The sequence below is a fragment of the Mesoplodon bidens genome, assembly GCF_964165515.1.
Source record: "Mesoplodon bidens genome assembly, chromosome: 11".
Lineage (NCBI taxonomy): Eukaryota > Metazoa > Chordata > Mammalia > Artiodactyla > Ziphiidae > Mesoplodon > Mesoplodon bidens.
The window spans coordinates 47708938-47723666 of record NC_138167.1 but is presented as its reverse complement, the minus strand read 5'-3'; the positions used below and the strand labels follow the sequence as shown (position 1 = coordinate 47723666).

General features: G+C 47.9%; 2 protein-coding genes across 3 annotated transcripts; one reads left to right on the top strand and one right to left on the bottom strand.

The window, feature by feature from the left end:
* Positions 1 to 273: 273 nt before the first annotated feature.
* Positions 274 to 8406, top strand: DRC2 (dynein regulatory complex subunit 2). The gene is made up of 8 exons (XM_081249701.1): positions 274 to 569; positions 1128 to 1295; positions 4532 to 4701; positions 5101 to 5239; positions 6409 to 6606; positions 6809 to 7027; positions 7391 to 7543; positions 7641 to 8406. Exons 1-8 carry the CDS (start codon positions 438 to 440, stop codon positions 7956 to 7958), a joined length of 1497 nt encoding a protein of 498 aa, XP_081105827.1. The 5' UTR covers positions 274 to 437; the 3' UTR covers positions 7959 to 8406.
* Positions 8404 to 12166, bottom strand: FKBP11 (FKBP prolyl isomerase 11). 2 transcript variants are annotated; one of them, XM_081249720.1, is made up of 6 exons: positions 11932 to 12166; positions 11681 to 11746; positions 11211 to 11298; positions 10881 to 10914; positions 10459 to 10529; positions 8404 to 8642 (listed from the first exon to the last, which is right to left on the bottom strand). In XM_081249720.1, exons 1-6 carry the CDS (start codon positions 12058 to 12060, stop codon positions 8425 to 8427), a joined length of 606 nt encoding a protein of 201 aa, XP_081105846.1. In that variant the 5' UTR covers positions 12061 to 12166; the 3' UTR covers positions 8404 to 8424. The 2 variants fall into 2 exon arrangements, with proteins under 2 accessions (XP_081105846.1, XP_081105847.1); XM_081249721.1 differs by lacking the exons at positions 11211 to 11298; positions 11932 to 12166.
* Between the last annotated feature and the right edge of the window lie 2563 nt (positions 12167 to 14729).

The window sequence follows — 14729 nt, the reverse complement described above, 5'->3', positions numbered from 1 at the left end:
GGGTTCCTGTTTCTCCATATATCTCCAAAATTTGTTATTACTTGTAATTTAAAATATGCATTATGTGAAAAATAATCCAAAAAAGAGTTTTAACTGGTCATTGAGGAAGCTAGGGATTTTGAGAAGTAAAAGACCCTCTCTCAAAAACTGACTGCGGTCCTCCAACGGGCAGAGGGCGCTCCGAGCCAAGACCTCTTCTCCTATCCGTTACAGCGCCATCTTAGCGAGATCCCCGTTGCTAGGAGACGGAGATGCGTCTTTTGGTTTGGGAGCCTTGCCTCACCACTATCCCAGGCTATCTCTTGCCTGAGGTCTGAGATCTAAGGTCCAACTACCCTCCAGGGGCAGTTCCAGAAGTCACCTTTCTGGGGACATTTTCCTCCTACCCCCTCTAGCGCTGGCCCTGGCAGGCGGAGGATCCTCGCCCAGATCCAGCTATGTCTAAGAAAGGGAAAAAGGCCAAGATGCCCCTGTCTGATGAGGAGCAGCTGCTTCTGTTTCAGCAGAAGTTGCTGGCAGAGGAGGAGATGGCCAAGAAGAAAGAGAGGCTCCTGAACCAGTTCTTGCAGGTGATGGATTTTTGCATTAACTCTCTGCCCAACCCCACACACCCCCTGCACTTGTCCTGTTGCCTTGACCCTGTCATTGTGGTAGCCTCATTTTCATGCTAGCCTCCGCTCCTCTGGAAATCTTAAGACCCAGATATACTTAGATTTCAAGCAATATTTTCTGGGGGAAGGGGCAGTTCTCTGTGAAGCATGGAGGGAGGAAGGTGGTGTAGAGCTTGACAATCACTCCTGAGCCCCAGAACTGGGACAGTAGGTGCTATCAGCTGTCTGAGCTGTCTGAAATTGTGATATTCTCCCTCGAGGTGGGTCATTACAAACAATATCCTGCTCTGATGCTTCCACCCAGAAGGAAATTCACCCTAGCCCTCCCTAAAATGCCATTGGGCTGCTCCTGTCTTACTTCAGACCCTCCCAAAACAAGCACAGGAACTCCTGAATGTTAGCCATCAGGAGCTTTGGTCCCTCAGAAAAGAAAAAGCGTGATCCTGTTTGTTGTACTGTATCAGGGCTTTTAACCCTGACCTCTGGGAGGGGGTGGTTATTTATTCCTTCCCACAGGACAAGCTGGCCAAGGAGGAGCACAACAGTGCTCTGAACCTTAATAAGATTAACACACAGTGGAGGACGGTCCTTCGGGAAGTCAAGACCAGAGAGCTTCATAAGGACATTGAGATCCTCAGCCAAACGTTTGAACGAGTGGTGGACTGCAAGGACAGTGTCATCAAGGCAAGCTCTCTTCCCAAAGAAACACTTGAATATGACTGTCTTGATCTCAATAGAATGGGCCTAGTGAAGTAATTAATCTTAAAGCCCTCCCAAGACACATGAAATGAAAACTAGAATATTGAGCCGTCATCCTTCTCCCTCTGTTAGAGGAGCAATCATTCTCCTTGGTCATCTACTGCCTCAAACCAGTACTATATTAGAGTTGTAAGGCACAGTAGACATCACCCAATGACTTGAACTTAGTCCTATACCTTCATTTCAATATAAGAAGACTCAGTTCCAGAGGCAGGAACCAGTTTGCTCAAGGTCACACAGCTAGTCAGTGAGAGAGCTGTGACTACACACGGATTTCTTGATCCCCACTCCAGTGCTTTATTCAACCAAATTCTGTTTGGCCTCTTTGATTCAACTTCAGTGGCCCTGGATGAGGTTGAGAAGATCTCCATTGGTAAGAGCAGTTCTGTGTCTCTAAGCAATTCAATCAGCCAACCTTATATTTTTGGGAAGTTCTTGAGTTGAGTATATACCATCTTTTCTTCTAAGGGATTTTTTCTCTTGAGTTCCAAATCCCTTATTCAGGATCCCTCGATATCTGTTCCTGGCTGTGTCACTGTCCTCAAAACTGAGCTCATGAGCTCCTCCTTCTCTAGCCAGACCCATTTCCCATCCTCCACCAGCTGATCTTCCTCATACTCTCTATTTGGGTGGCTGGTACCATTCACCAGATCACCCAACCCAGGAATCTGGGAATCATCCCAGCTTTTGCTTCCATTCCTAACTTCTGTTACTAAGTCTTGTATAAATCTTCTGCTTAAATATTTTTCAAAGTCACATCCTGCTCTTCTTCCCCACTGTCCTGCTGTAGGTGAGACGGGCATTATCTATTGCAATAGTCTTTTTATTTTTAAATTTAATTTTATTTATTTATTTGGGGCTGTGTTGGGTCTTCATTGCTGTGTGTGGGCTTTCTCTAGTTGTGGCGAGCGGGGGCTACTCTTTGTTGCGGTGCGCGGGCTTCTCACTGTGGTGGCTTCTCTTGTTGCGGAGCACGGACTCTGGGCACGAGGGCTTCGGTAGTTGTAGCGCGAGGGCTTCGGTAGTTGTAGCACACGGGCTCAGTAGTTGTGGCTCACAGGCTCTAGAGCGCAGGCTCAGTAGGTGTGGCGCACAGGCTTAGTTGCTCCGCGGCATGTGGGATCTTCCCAGACCAGGGCTCAAACCCGTGTCCCCTGCACTGGCAGGTGTATTCCTAACCACTGCGCCACCAGGGAAGTCCTCACCAGGATTATCTTTCTAAAGCAAATATCTGATCCTGTTACTCCACTGTGTAAATCTCCTTAGTGGCTCCCCTCTTCTACAGAAAAAATCGAAACTCCTTGGAAGGAACATCAAACATCAAAGCCCTTCATGATCTGGCCTCTACCTGTACCTTTCACATAGCCAGCCCTCTTTCCTGTGCCTTTGCACATGCCATTCCCTATCTCCCCAGTTTTCCTGGCAAACTCTCACTCCTCCTTCAAGAGTGATACAAATGACATCTCTGCTACGAAGCCCTCCTCAGTGCTCTTAGTCAGATGTAGGCACTAAGTCCTTTATATCCCATTGTCACTGGGAAATCATCAACCTCATAGCATTTTCCATGCTGTAATTTCTTTTCAGAATTTACGAAATCGGAATTTAATCTGAACTTTATACCTGGTTTTTTTTTGTTTTTTGTTTTTTCAGAATTTATTGTAATTTTCTACTTATATAACTTTTCCTACTGCAAGACTTCAAGCTCCTTTGGGGGCAGTGAGAATGTCTTTTCATCTCCGAATCTTCGGCATCCAGCACGGTGCTGGTACATAGCAGGTTTAGTAAACATTTCTTGAGTGACTGAATAGTCTTCCATTATCAGCACCTATTTCAGATCTTTTTCATGCCAAACATATAAGGTAAAAGCTAGCAATGTAGTAGTTTACAGTGAGTGGATCATGTGGGCATTTGGTAAATGCTTTTTTGCTTTATTCACTTAATTTGTTTTACTTTTTTGAATAGGTAGTTCACTCACAATATTCAAAATTCAAAAGATCAAAAAGTTATATAGAGAAAAGTTCCCTCCCACTGGTGCCTTTCAGCCACCCAATGCCCCTCCCAATGATTTTAGTTTCATGAGTAAACCTTTTTTTTTTTACACAAATGGTAGTATTACATAGTGTTCTGCCCCTTGCCTTTTTCACTTAATAATATATCCTGGGGATTATTCAACATTAGCCCATAAAGAGCTTCTCATTTTTCTTTAACAACTGCATAGTATACTGTATTGTAGTTTAACATGTTACTTTGTCCTCGGTATTTCCTGTGTCTTGGTAATTCGATCTAGAAGCTTGCAGGTGTTGTGTTCTTCTATTAGGAGGCACATTTGTGATGTTAGCCACTGTTGATTATCCATTAATTCATTGGGGGTTGCAAAATGCTGATTTTCTAATAGTATTCTTTTTTCATTTATTAGTTTGAATACTTCTATAAAGAGATACTATCATTTACCATTCAGTTACCCAGAGGTATACTTTATATAAGAAATGCTTATATACACTATAGTTTACATAAGAAATGCTCTTTCTCTTCCCTTTATAAACCAGTTAAAAAAAAAAAAGAATCGGTTGTCTGGCATCCTCTAATGGTAACTGATTTTTTTAAAGTATCCTGATAAACTCATAATCAAACATATTTGATATGTTTTGATCCATTGCAGTTCTTATCCATATTGATGCTCACACGGTCCCTTTTTTTTCTAGTGGACATGTTCTCGTTTTTTATTGCTACATCACAAACCACCCTAAATTAGCGACTACGACAACAATTTATTTCACTCTCTCTCGTGGTTCTGCAGGTTGACTTAGCTTACCAGGGAGGTAGGTTCTTGCCTGACATCTCTCGTACGGTTTTCAGTCAGATGTCATTTGGGGCTGCAGTCATCTGAAGGCTTGACCGAGCTGGATGTGTAAGAGGACTGGCAGTTGATTCTGACTATCCACTGGGAGCTCAGCTGGGCTGTCGACTGGAATGAATGCTTCCACATGGCCCCTTCACCAGCACTGGCTTCTCACATTCAAAAGTGGCAGAGCCAGAGCTCCCAGAGCCAAAGAAGTGGATTTAGGGACTAGGGGAAATAGGAACTAGCTAGCCGAATACATTTTTATTTTCTCACATAGATGCCACTCAGCCAAAATGGTAACTCTGTGTTTCCTACCCAGTCGTTAGTGAAGGACCTGTCAGAAGCTGAGGAGCAGTACGCCCACGCGCTGCGCAGCCACTTGCACAACATCGACCGGCTCTTGGCCCTGCAGAGATGCCGGCTCAGCCTCCTAGAGGAAAGTTACAACGTGGAGCTGGAGGCCCTAACCAAGGAGTTTGAGACAGAAAGGTATGGGGACCTAAGAGGAGATATGGGGGGGGCTGAGCCTAGGGGACTATCCAGAGCCTATGTCAAGATGCTGGCTGTAAGCAGCCACCCACTTTCAACTATCAAAATCCTACCCATCTACCTCTCTGGGAGACAGGGATGGGAAGGAGACTTTTCACTGCAACCTTTTGTACTTTTTGATTTTTGTATCATATGAATATATTACCTATTCACAAATCAAAATAATTTTATTCATTCTTTCTGACCCTGAAAAGAATAGAACCCGCCTTCCCTCTGTTCTTCTTCAGTACCTAAGAGTTTGTACCATTCATATAGTTTTATTATATACTGCTTTGCATTGTCATTATTGATCCCTATGCTTTATGCCGCAGAGCAGAGACAGTATCTTATCTCCTATAGGAAGACAATTATTGACCAACATGAAAAAGAGATTCACTACCTACAAGATGTCTTCATGGCCATGGAGCAGAACTGCATAGATTCTGAGTACGAAAGCAAGCTGGAGTTCCAGAGCATGTGGGACGATCTCAAAAACAAGGTACAGAGGGAGAGCAGAAGGGCAGGAACTGGGAGAAAGTGAGAGAAAATCGCTCAAGGCTAGTAGAGCTAGAAGAGATCCCTTTAACCAACATAGCCAATAAAATGCCTGTTGCCGCTGTAGGTACCCCTACTGCTTTTTGTAATTTTGTGAAAATTGGTGGGGAGGGAGAACCATTCTGAAATGTCAAGGAAGTGCATTTTAGAGCTAACGCACACCAAGGAGATCGTCTGGCTTCACCCCTGTGATTTGTAGATGAAGAAATTAAGGCCCAAAGAAGTGAAATGACCTGCCAAAGTCATGCTGCTGGTCTGTGGTAGAGCCAGGGGGAGAGTCTAGTTCTCCTGTCCCTTGGCCCCAAGAGCTTCCACCACCCTGGAGGCTGCAGACTTAGCCAACCTGCAGACCTGGATTTGGGGGGTGGGGCCCTTTGCTTCTTTTTGGCTGCGTTGGGTCTTCATTGCTGTGCGCAGGCTTTCTCTAGTTGCGGTGAGCAGGGGCTACTCTTCCTTGTGGTGCGTGGGCTTCTCATCACGTTGGCTTCTCTGGTTGCGGAGCATGGGCTCTAGGCATGCGGGCTTCAGTAGTTGTGGCATGCGGGCTCAGTAGTTGTGGCTTGTGGGCTCTAGAGCGCAGGCTCAGTAGTTGTGGCGCACGGGCGTAGTTGCTCCGCGGCATGTGGGATCCTCCCGGACCAGGGCTCGAACCCGTGTCCCCTGCATTGGCAGGTGGAGTCTTAACCACTGCACCACCAGGGAAGCCCCCGCTTTGTTTTTATTTTGCTTCATTAAAAATTTTTATAAGCTTTCTACATTTAAAAATTGGAAGATTTCACATAAAAATCAAAATTTTCAGCTTCCCTTGAAAAATGTAAAGATCTGGTAACACTGGGCCACATTCCAAATGGAGACATTCATGTGAAGCTGAGCAGCTGTGCTCCAACCCCCCCAAACACACATCAATGGAGCATTTCCTCTCTGGTTTGCCACAGGCCCCATCTAGCCCACAGCGCTTATTTATATCATCTGCCTGGTTTGTAGGCATTTTCACTGGCAACCTCTGCACCATGCTGTGCTACAAACAGTTCAAGAGGAGGAGGTTGCTGGTGGAAGTGAAAGGGTGCTAATAGGGTAATTCCAAGCACTGGCTATTTTGGGGCCACTTCCCAGAATTTAGAAGAGAAGCACTTTCTAAGACTGCAACATGAGCATATAGTAGAAGATCTGTGGAGAAGGTTCCAGGATGCACTCAAGAATTATACTGATGCCACAGAGGATCGAAAGATCGCCTTCGAGACTCTAAAGGTAAAGGACGAGAAGAGCTCCAAAGAGATTGAAGCACAGATGAAAAAAATACGGAGACTACAGGTTAGTGAAGCCCAACTGAAAGACTCACTGCTTTAACTGTTCCATTATCCCCTGTTCTTCTTTCCCCAGTTTCTACTGGGCCTCATCACTGGCTGGGGAAAGATGGTATGCTCTGGTATCAGTCCCCAGACAGTCCTTTTACCTGCTCACTGAAGACCCTCACCTAGTCAAGTGTTTCCTCTGACTTACCCTGTTCCTCTAGGATTCCATAATTATTTTAAAAGGCAAGATCATGGTGCACGGCCGCGAGAGTGAAGAACAGAACCAGGACATTCGTGATGACAAGGAGTTGGTCCTTGTACAACTGCGAAAACTTAAGGCCCAAAGGACTCAGGCCCGGGGGATATCACAGGAGAACTTAGTCAAACTCACCCTGGAAAGTAATGCCACCCTCAAGGCCCTGAGGAAGATTGTCGACAAGGTAACAAAGGGGAGAGGGCAGCCAGAACAAAACCAAGGAACACGGCTCCCTGCGAGGGGCTGGGGAGACATAGAGGGCTTCCCCCTGCTTCCTGCCTGAGTGCACACTTGGAATGCCTATTGTATTCCATGTTCCCTCTCCTCTCACATTTTAAGTGAAATTAGTTCATGATGAATGAATTTTAGAAGAGTATAAAATCCTTGGAATAGTGCTTGGCACATAGCTCTCTCTGTTGGATGTATTTATTACTTTTGTCTCCCATTTGGATGAGTAGCTCCCCTGGATTGAAGCGGGGGAACCAAATCCACTATTTCCCCTCCCCACCCCCTTTCCTAATGAAAGGTCTCTTCTTGCTTCCAATAGGGTGAAAAGGTCCTTAAACTTGCTGAAATATGTAGGAAATTTGAAACAGAGGAAGAAAAAGTGCTGCCTTTTTATTCGTCGGTATTGACTCCTGAGGAGCAGGAGGACATAGAGAAGATTGACCCAGAGGGGTTTAATGAGGAGCTTGGAAAGGTAAGCTTCCTACTGCCTGGAGGCCACCGCCCAAGGCTGGGGCTGCACTTGCTAACGGGTGCTACCACACCCCTTCTCCCTTTAATTCAATTCCCAGGTGATAGTGGACTACATAGGGATGGAGAATTTCTGGAAAAGGTACAACAAAGTGAAACTGGAGCAACTGAGCCTTCAACACAGACGTGCCCAGTTGTTAGAAATCAATGAGAAGCTGCGGGAGATGCTCAAGCAGTACTTGGATGGCATCTCAGTGAGTGATGAAGTGCTGAGCCAGCTCAGCCCACGCGTCATCGTCAATCATCGCAGCAACTTACCCCAGCCCCCATCCACGCCTACAGCCCAGCCAGGTGACCAAAAACCTCCAGCCACTTACAACATCATTGAAGCAGCCCATGTGATCTCCCACATCCTGTGATACAAGGAGAAAATCTCTTTTCAACCCCCAGAGAATGTTTTGAGAGACCTGAGAACTTTGCTATTAAAAATCTCCATGGAGTTTATGAGCTCCTTGTATCTTTGCCATGTTGGATAGAACAGTCTACTTGGAGGACACTAGGAATACAGCGGCCCTAGGGGGTAAAGAGAATAGCTAGGCAACTACCCAGAGGCTTACTTCTCAGTGATGGATTGCTCCTCAGTCAGGACACCATAGGAGCCAAAACACATAACTTCGGGACCCAGAGATCCTATGGTCCTTGGGGTAAGTTAGGACAGGAAGAGGAGGGCCAGGAGAAGAGATCCAAAGCCTCCAACCACTCCCATGCCAGGCAAGACCCAACTAAGAATGCCCTTTCTCCCCAGCCCTTTACCTTTTTCCCACTTACAAAGGTAGCAGCAGAAAGTATCGGGTGAAAAATGCAAAGGTTTTTAAAAATTATTGTTTATTTCTTTTTGTTCTTGTTTCGTTTCTCTTCCTTGAGCTTCTTTTTGGAGACTTTAGGTCTGCTGGCCTTTTTGTATAGGTGATACCCAATGAGGCCCAGGAGGGTTGGCACCATGGCCATGCCTACCAGAGGCAAAATGCCCTTCACCAGCTTTTGCCAGTAGTTGGCTCGGATCAGTGCAATGAGCTCCACGTCAAAATGCAGCTCTGCATCCGCTGGAGGCAGAGAGGAGGTGAAGGTTAGAATCCCTGTGCATGTTACCCAGGACTCAAATCTGAATGAAAGGGGGGAGGGCAGACCACAACCACAGCACCAACTGTAAAGCTGGCAAGATTTAAATGTGGGGCTGAGTTCTCTTACAAAGGCAGAAGCAGAGGAGGGTTATGAGCTATCTAGTTATAGTCACGTTTACCTCAAATATACAAGTGTGGCTTGTATTCACTGACAGGTCTTTGCCAGGATAGGAAAACTTTCTGTGAAAAGTACTTGTAAAGTCCATTTGTAAGTTAGAGACCTCTGTACTAACTGTATTCCATTTCTAAACAGCCATATATCTTTGCAGGGCTGAAATTAATTGGATTTAAACTAGACTTTTTAAAATTTCACCAACCAATAAGCACACCTCAATGTGATTGTTAAAAAAAAAAAATAGGTGTTTCAACGTAAGGGCTAGAGAGGAAGAAGGATGTGGTTTAAGAAGTAAGGAGTGGGGCTTCCCTGGTGGCGCAGTGGTTGAGAGTCCACCTGCCGATGCAGGGGACACGGGTTCGTGCCCCGGTCTGGGAAGATCCCACATGCTGCGGAGCGGCTGGGCCCGTGAGCCATGGCCGCTGAGCCTGCATGTCCAGCGCCTGTGCTCCGCAACGGGAGAGGCCACAACAGTGAGAGGCCCGCGTACCGCAAAAAAAAAAAGAAGTAAGGAGTGGAGGAATGGACAGGAATGAGTTGGGGGAGAAATGCAAACAAGCAGCACTGGAAATGAGGAGGTAACAGAACTTTGGGTAAAAGAATTTCTCTTTAGTCCCCTGACCCTCTCTATGGGTCTCTGTCTAAGCTGGAACTCAGATAAGAACTTTTATCCCAATACTCTGAAGTACAAGTCATTTTCGCTAATAGAACATTTCTTATAACCAAAAGCAAGAGATATGCATCTTGGGAAATCTGTCCAGTCTCAGGCCTTCAAAAATAGGTATCAGCAGTGACCTGTGAGGGCTTTTAAAGTTAGGGGGTAGGCTTGGCTTTTTTTTTTTTAACTTATTTATTTTTAATTTTTATTTATTTAATTTATCTTGGTTGCACCAGGTCTTAGTTGCAGCATGCATGTGGGATCTAGTTCCCTGACCAGGGATCAAACCCGAGTCCCCTGCATTGGAGGGAGGATTCTTAACCACTGCACCACCAGGGAAGTCCCAGGCTTGGGTTTTAAAAGTTGTTTTTTGTTTTATTTTGTTTTGAATTACTTGACTGTGATCATTTTTACTATCTCTTTCCTGGTGGAGGCTGAAAAGAACGGTGGAGATGTGGTGAGAAGCCATGCCAACTGCACAACCAACAGTTTGGAGTTGTAGGAAAAGGGCAGGAAAGAAGTCCAGAGTTCTCGGAGAGGTGGCACAGGCAGCAGACTCATGTGGCTCAAGCAGGTGTCTCCTCCCTAAAAAGTTGCTGTCTGCCAGAGGACAAGCCAGTGGCTTTAACAGGTTATATGTTCCTAGTCCCTGCTGGTGATCTGAGGAGGAAGAAGGTGGCCCTGCAGAAGGAAGCCTCAGCCACTCCGGTACCTTTCAGCAAACTGGGTTTAGACTTTCTCAATCTCCAGACAAAGTGCATAGCTCCTTGTATGTAGCTCTTAAAGACTGGGTTTTTTTTTTTGTTTTTGCTGCACAGTGCAGCATGTGGGATCTTAGTTCCCAAATCATGGATCCAACCTGCGCCCCCTGCATTGGAAGCATAGAGTCTTAACCACTGGACTGCCAGGGAAGTCCCCGGGCCTGGGTATTTTGATAGCCACAGAGAGAGGCCTAGTCAGATTACCTGGGATAGATGGTGGAAATCCCCGTTTTCCATAGGCCAAGTGAGAAGGAATGATTACCCTTCGCTTCTCTCTGAGGGAAGGAATGTTAGTCATAGCCAGAGGTGGGAAGAGGTGGACCAGCCACCTCAGTCCATCTGAAGCCCCACCAACAAAACCCTCTGGATATTCACACTCAAAACGTGAACTTTCCCATCTGAGCACCAAACAGGTTGACCAGCCAAGGCGTCCATCCCCCCTCATGTCTCAACTCCACCAACAAAATCCACAGCCAGAAAGCCTGAGACTTCATCCAAAGCCTCAGTGCCCAGTGACCTTGACCTGCCCAGTGTGAAGCCAAGGCCCATTCTCCTGCCTCCTCTAGGAGCAGGGATAGCAGAGCCATGCAGAGGGGGTACCCAAGCCCACCTGCCCAGATACTCACCCCACACACATGTCTAGAAGGCTCTGCTCCAGACCTTGAGGAAGAAGACACAACTGAATAGGAAACTACCTACATTCCCCAAATCCCAGGAGAGGAGGCTCAAAGGCTCCCCATGGACCCTCAGTTGAGCTCCCCACTGCTGGAATCTCTGGCTTCCAATGTGGTATGGGGCAAGAGGAGTTCTAGAAGCGGGGCTTGAACCTCAGGAGGTGGCTGGTACAGCCCTGGGGTCTTATTCCAGGGGACATTTCCACTGTAGCTTAGGAGTTGAAGAAGCTAAGCAAGGGCTTAGGTTGGGAAGAAGTGGAATGGGAGGTACGGCTCACATACCTGGTATCACCTGCTTTTGGCCAAGTTCTATAACCAGAGGATCTCTGGTCAGAGAAGTGTCAAAGATGCGTCCATCTACCAAGCTGCCCTGGGGGGGGGGGGAGGGTGTGGAAAGAGCTTCTAGAGCACACACCTAGTACCTCTGCCTCCCAGCAGGGCGCGCACACACCTGGGCCTCGGTCGGCAACCCCCTTGCGACTGCTGCCTAGCATTCCCCTCGGGGCAGAAAGGGCTGGCGCTTCTCGGAGATCCCTCCACCCTTCACTTCTCAGGGCCCGGGAGGAACTGGCGGAAAAGCAGGGAGGTAAAAAGGGTAGGGAAGAGGAGCGCCCCTCCCCCGGCCACGTGCTGGAGGACCCCCAGAGCCGGAGTGACTCGCGAACCGCTTGCCACGTGTCCGAGCTAAAGCTGACGTGTTGCTGCAGGGCGCCGCCCACCCAGGCCCCGCCCCGGCCCCCCAGGCCCCTCACCGAGTAGTGTATGTGAAGCGTGTCTCCAAAGGCAGCAGGCTCAGCACACGGTTCCGGGGGCTCCACCTATGATCGCGCTACAGGAGTCACGGAGGCTCCTCCGAAGATCCCGTTCTTGCCCTTAGACTCAGCACCCCCAATTCAGTCCCCGCACTGCCTCTCCTCCCCGCTCCCAGGTTCCTTGAGACCCCGGCATTCTCCTCACGAGGCCCGACCTCCACAGAGCCCGCCCGGGACTATCTCCTCCTCACCAGGGTCTCTACTTGGAGGGTCCGGACGGGACTTTCGGTTTCGAGCCCAGCCTCAGCCCGGCACACCGCCCCACTGAGCAGCAGCAGCAGCAGCAGACGGAGAGGGAAAAGTGAGGGGCGCAGGGTCATGACTGGATGGGGGCAGGGCACGGGACACCCAGGACAGGCTGTTGGGCGGCAGCGGCTAGGACCGCAGTTCCTTCGGCGCCCAGGCCAGACTGGACGGGACGGGGCGGGTCGCGACGCGCGCCAGCTCCTCCTCCCGCAGCCCTTCCTCCACCTTGTCCCCACCTCCTGGAGGGAGGAGGCCGCGGGAGCTCTCCCTGCCCTTTGAGATTCTGACCTGTCCGTTAGCCGTTCGGTCTCATAGCGAGGGGCTGGGCACATAATGGCACCCATTTACGATTACCTACTGTGTTCCAGACACTTGTCTGTAATCCTCAAAACCACCTTGAAAGGTAGGCATAATTGTTTCCATTTTAGATGAGGAACTGGGTGTTCAGGTTAAGTAAATTGCTCAAGGTCATCTAGCTAGGTGGTGACAGAGACAGGATTCAAACCCAGAACTACCCGAGTCCAGCCAGTTTGCGCTCTGGTCTTTCCTCTTAAAGATACACGTGTCCGGGCTTCCCTGGTGGCGCAGTGGTTGAGAGTCCGCCTGCCGATGCAGGGGACACGGGTTCGTGCCCCAGTCCGGGAAGATCCCACATGCCGCAGAGCGGCTGGGCCCGTGAGCCATGGCCGCTGAGCCTGCGCATCCGGAGACTGTGCTCAGCAACAGGAGAGGCCCGCGTACCACAAAAAAAAAAAAAAAAAAAAAAAAAAAAAGATATATGTGTCTCCACACCTATCCTGGCAGTGTCTGGCTGGCCCACCGCAACCCAGCAGCTGCCAAAGGTCGTATCCCTCTCTCATACCCAGCCCTTCAGCTTGATTTTCTGGAGGTCATATACCCAAAAGGAGGAAGGGTGTTGTCCCATCACCCTGTCCTTAAGGTAACTGAAAAGAGCACAGGCTATTTCACTGTAAGGATGGGGTGAATCCCTGATCTTTTCCTGACATTACCATTTCCTTTCTCCTTTCATCAACAAACTTGTCAAAAGGTCAGCTACATACACCCATTTTATGTTTGTGCAAGGACTTCCGTTTGTTTGTTTTTAGAAATTCTTTCTTTCTTTCTTTCTTTTGGCTGCATTGGGTCTTCGTTGCTGCGCGCGGACTTTCTCTAGTTGCGCCCAGCAGGGGCTGCTCTTCATTGCGGTGGCTTCTCTTGTGGGCTTCAGTAGTTGTGGCACATGGGCTCAGTAGCTGTGGCTTGCAGGCTCTAGAGCGCAGGCTCAGTAGTTGTGGTGCGTGGGCTTAGTTGCTCCGCAGCATGCGGGATCTTCCCGGGCCAGGGCTCGAACCCGTGTCCCCTGCATTGACAGGTGGATTCTTAACCACTGTGCCACCAAGGAAGTCCCAGGACTTCAGTTTTTAAAAGACTTTTTAAGTTATTTCAGGTGACCCTACCAATCCCCTTCTGCATGATTTAAGCCCTCACTGCCCACTCAGGCCTTGGGTATCTCTGGATTTTCCTCCCTCAAAAGTCATCAGTGAGCTCACAGTCACCATATTTTGGATCACTTCTTAGGCCTTGTCCTCTTAAGCATCTCTCTGGTCCATGATGCCATTGAGCTCTGACTGCCCTCCCAAGCTCTAGACACCACTGTGTACTGGGGATCTCCACCTGGATGTTTGACCAGCACCTCAAATCAACACACACAATACCATACTCATTCCTCTTTCTCCTTCCATCCCACCTGCAACAATCTAGACTTCACTCCCAGCCTCCTGTTTCTGTTCCTGGTTCTGCTATCAGCACTCTCTTTGATTCTCCTCTCACCCCCACATTCAACCAGTCTGCTTTGGATTTTCCCTCCACAGCTTCTCCGGCTCTTTCTTTCTATTCCCACAGCTACCACCCTAATTAAACCTTCATTATTTCTCTTTTGGGTTTTCTTTTTTTTTTTAAAAAAGCCCCCTCAGCAGGAGGAAATTTCTGGGGGTGATGGAATGCTCTATATCTTGATAGGGATGTGGGTTACATGGGTGTATGCCTGTCAGAACTTATCAAACTGTATAAGATCTGTGCATGGCACTTTATGCAAATTATTCCTCAAATTTTTTTAAAAGGAAAAAAATCAAACACAAACAGAACTGTATTTCCACGTCTCCCTTAACGTTGGATAAGGTCACGTGACTAAGTTCTGGCCTGTAAGACATAAACCAAAGTGTTTGAAATATTGTCCTGGACTTCCAGGGAGGCTGCTTAAAGGAAGTTAATTTAACTAAGCAGTGTGTCGCAGTGCTCCACCTCCTCCCCCGCAGTCTCCTTCCCTTCCTTCTTTCTGCTGCCTGGAATATAGATGAGATGAATTACACTCTAGCAGCCATATTAGACCATGAGGCGACCATGAAGATGTAAGTAGGAGAGTGAACAAAAAGAAGTCATCAGAGACTGATAACTGTAGAGCCACCATACCAGTCCTGATTGCCTACCACCAGACACCTTTTAACTGAGGTAGAAATGAACTTCTAGGGACTTCCCTGGCAGTCTAGTGGTTAAGACTCCGTGCTTCCACTGCAGGGGGCATGGGTTCGACCCCTGGTTGGGGAACTAAGATTCCACAGGCTGCACGGTGTGGCCAGAAAATTAAAAAGAAATGAACTTCTATCTTGTTAAAACAAGAAACAACAAAAGAGTAATAAGCCCCCCAGCCTCAGCCTCTCCCTACTCTAGCCCATTCTGTTCACTG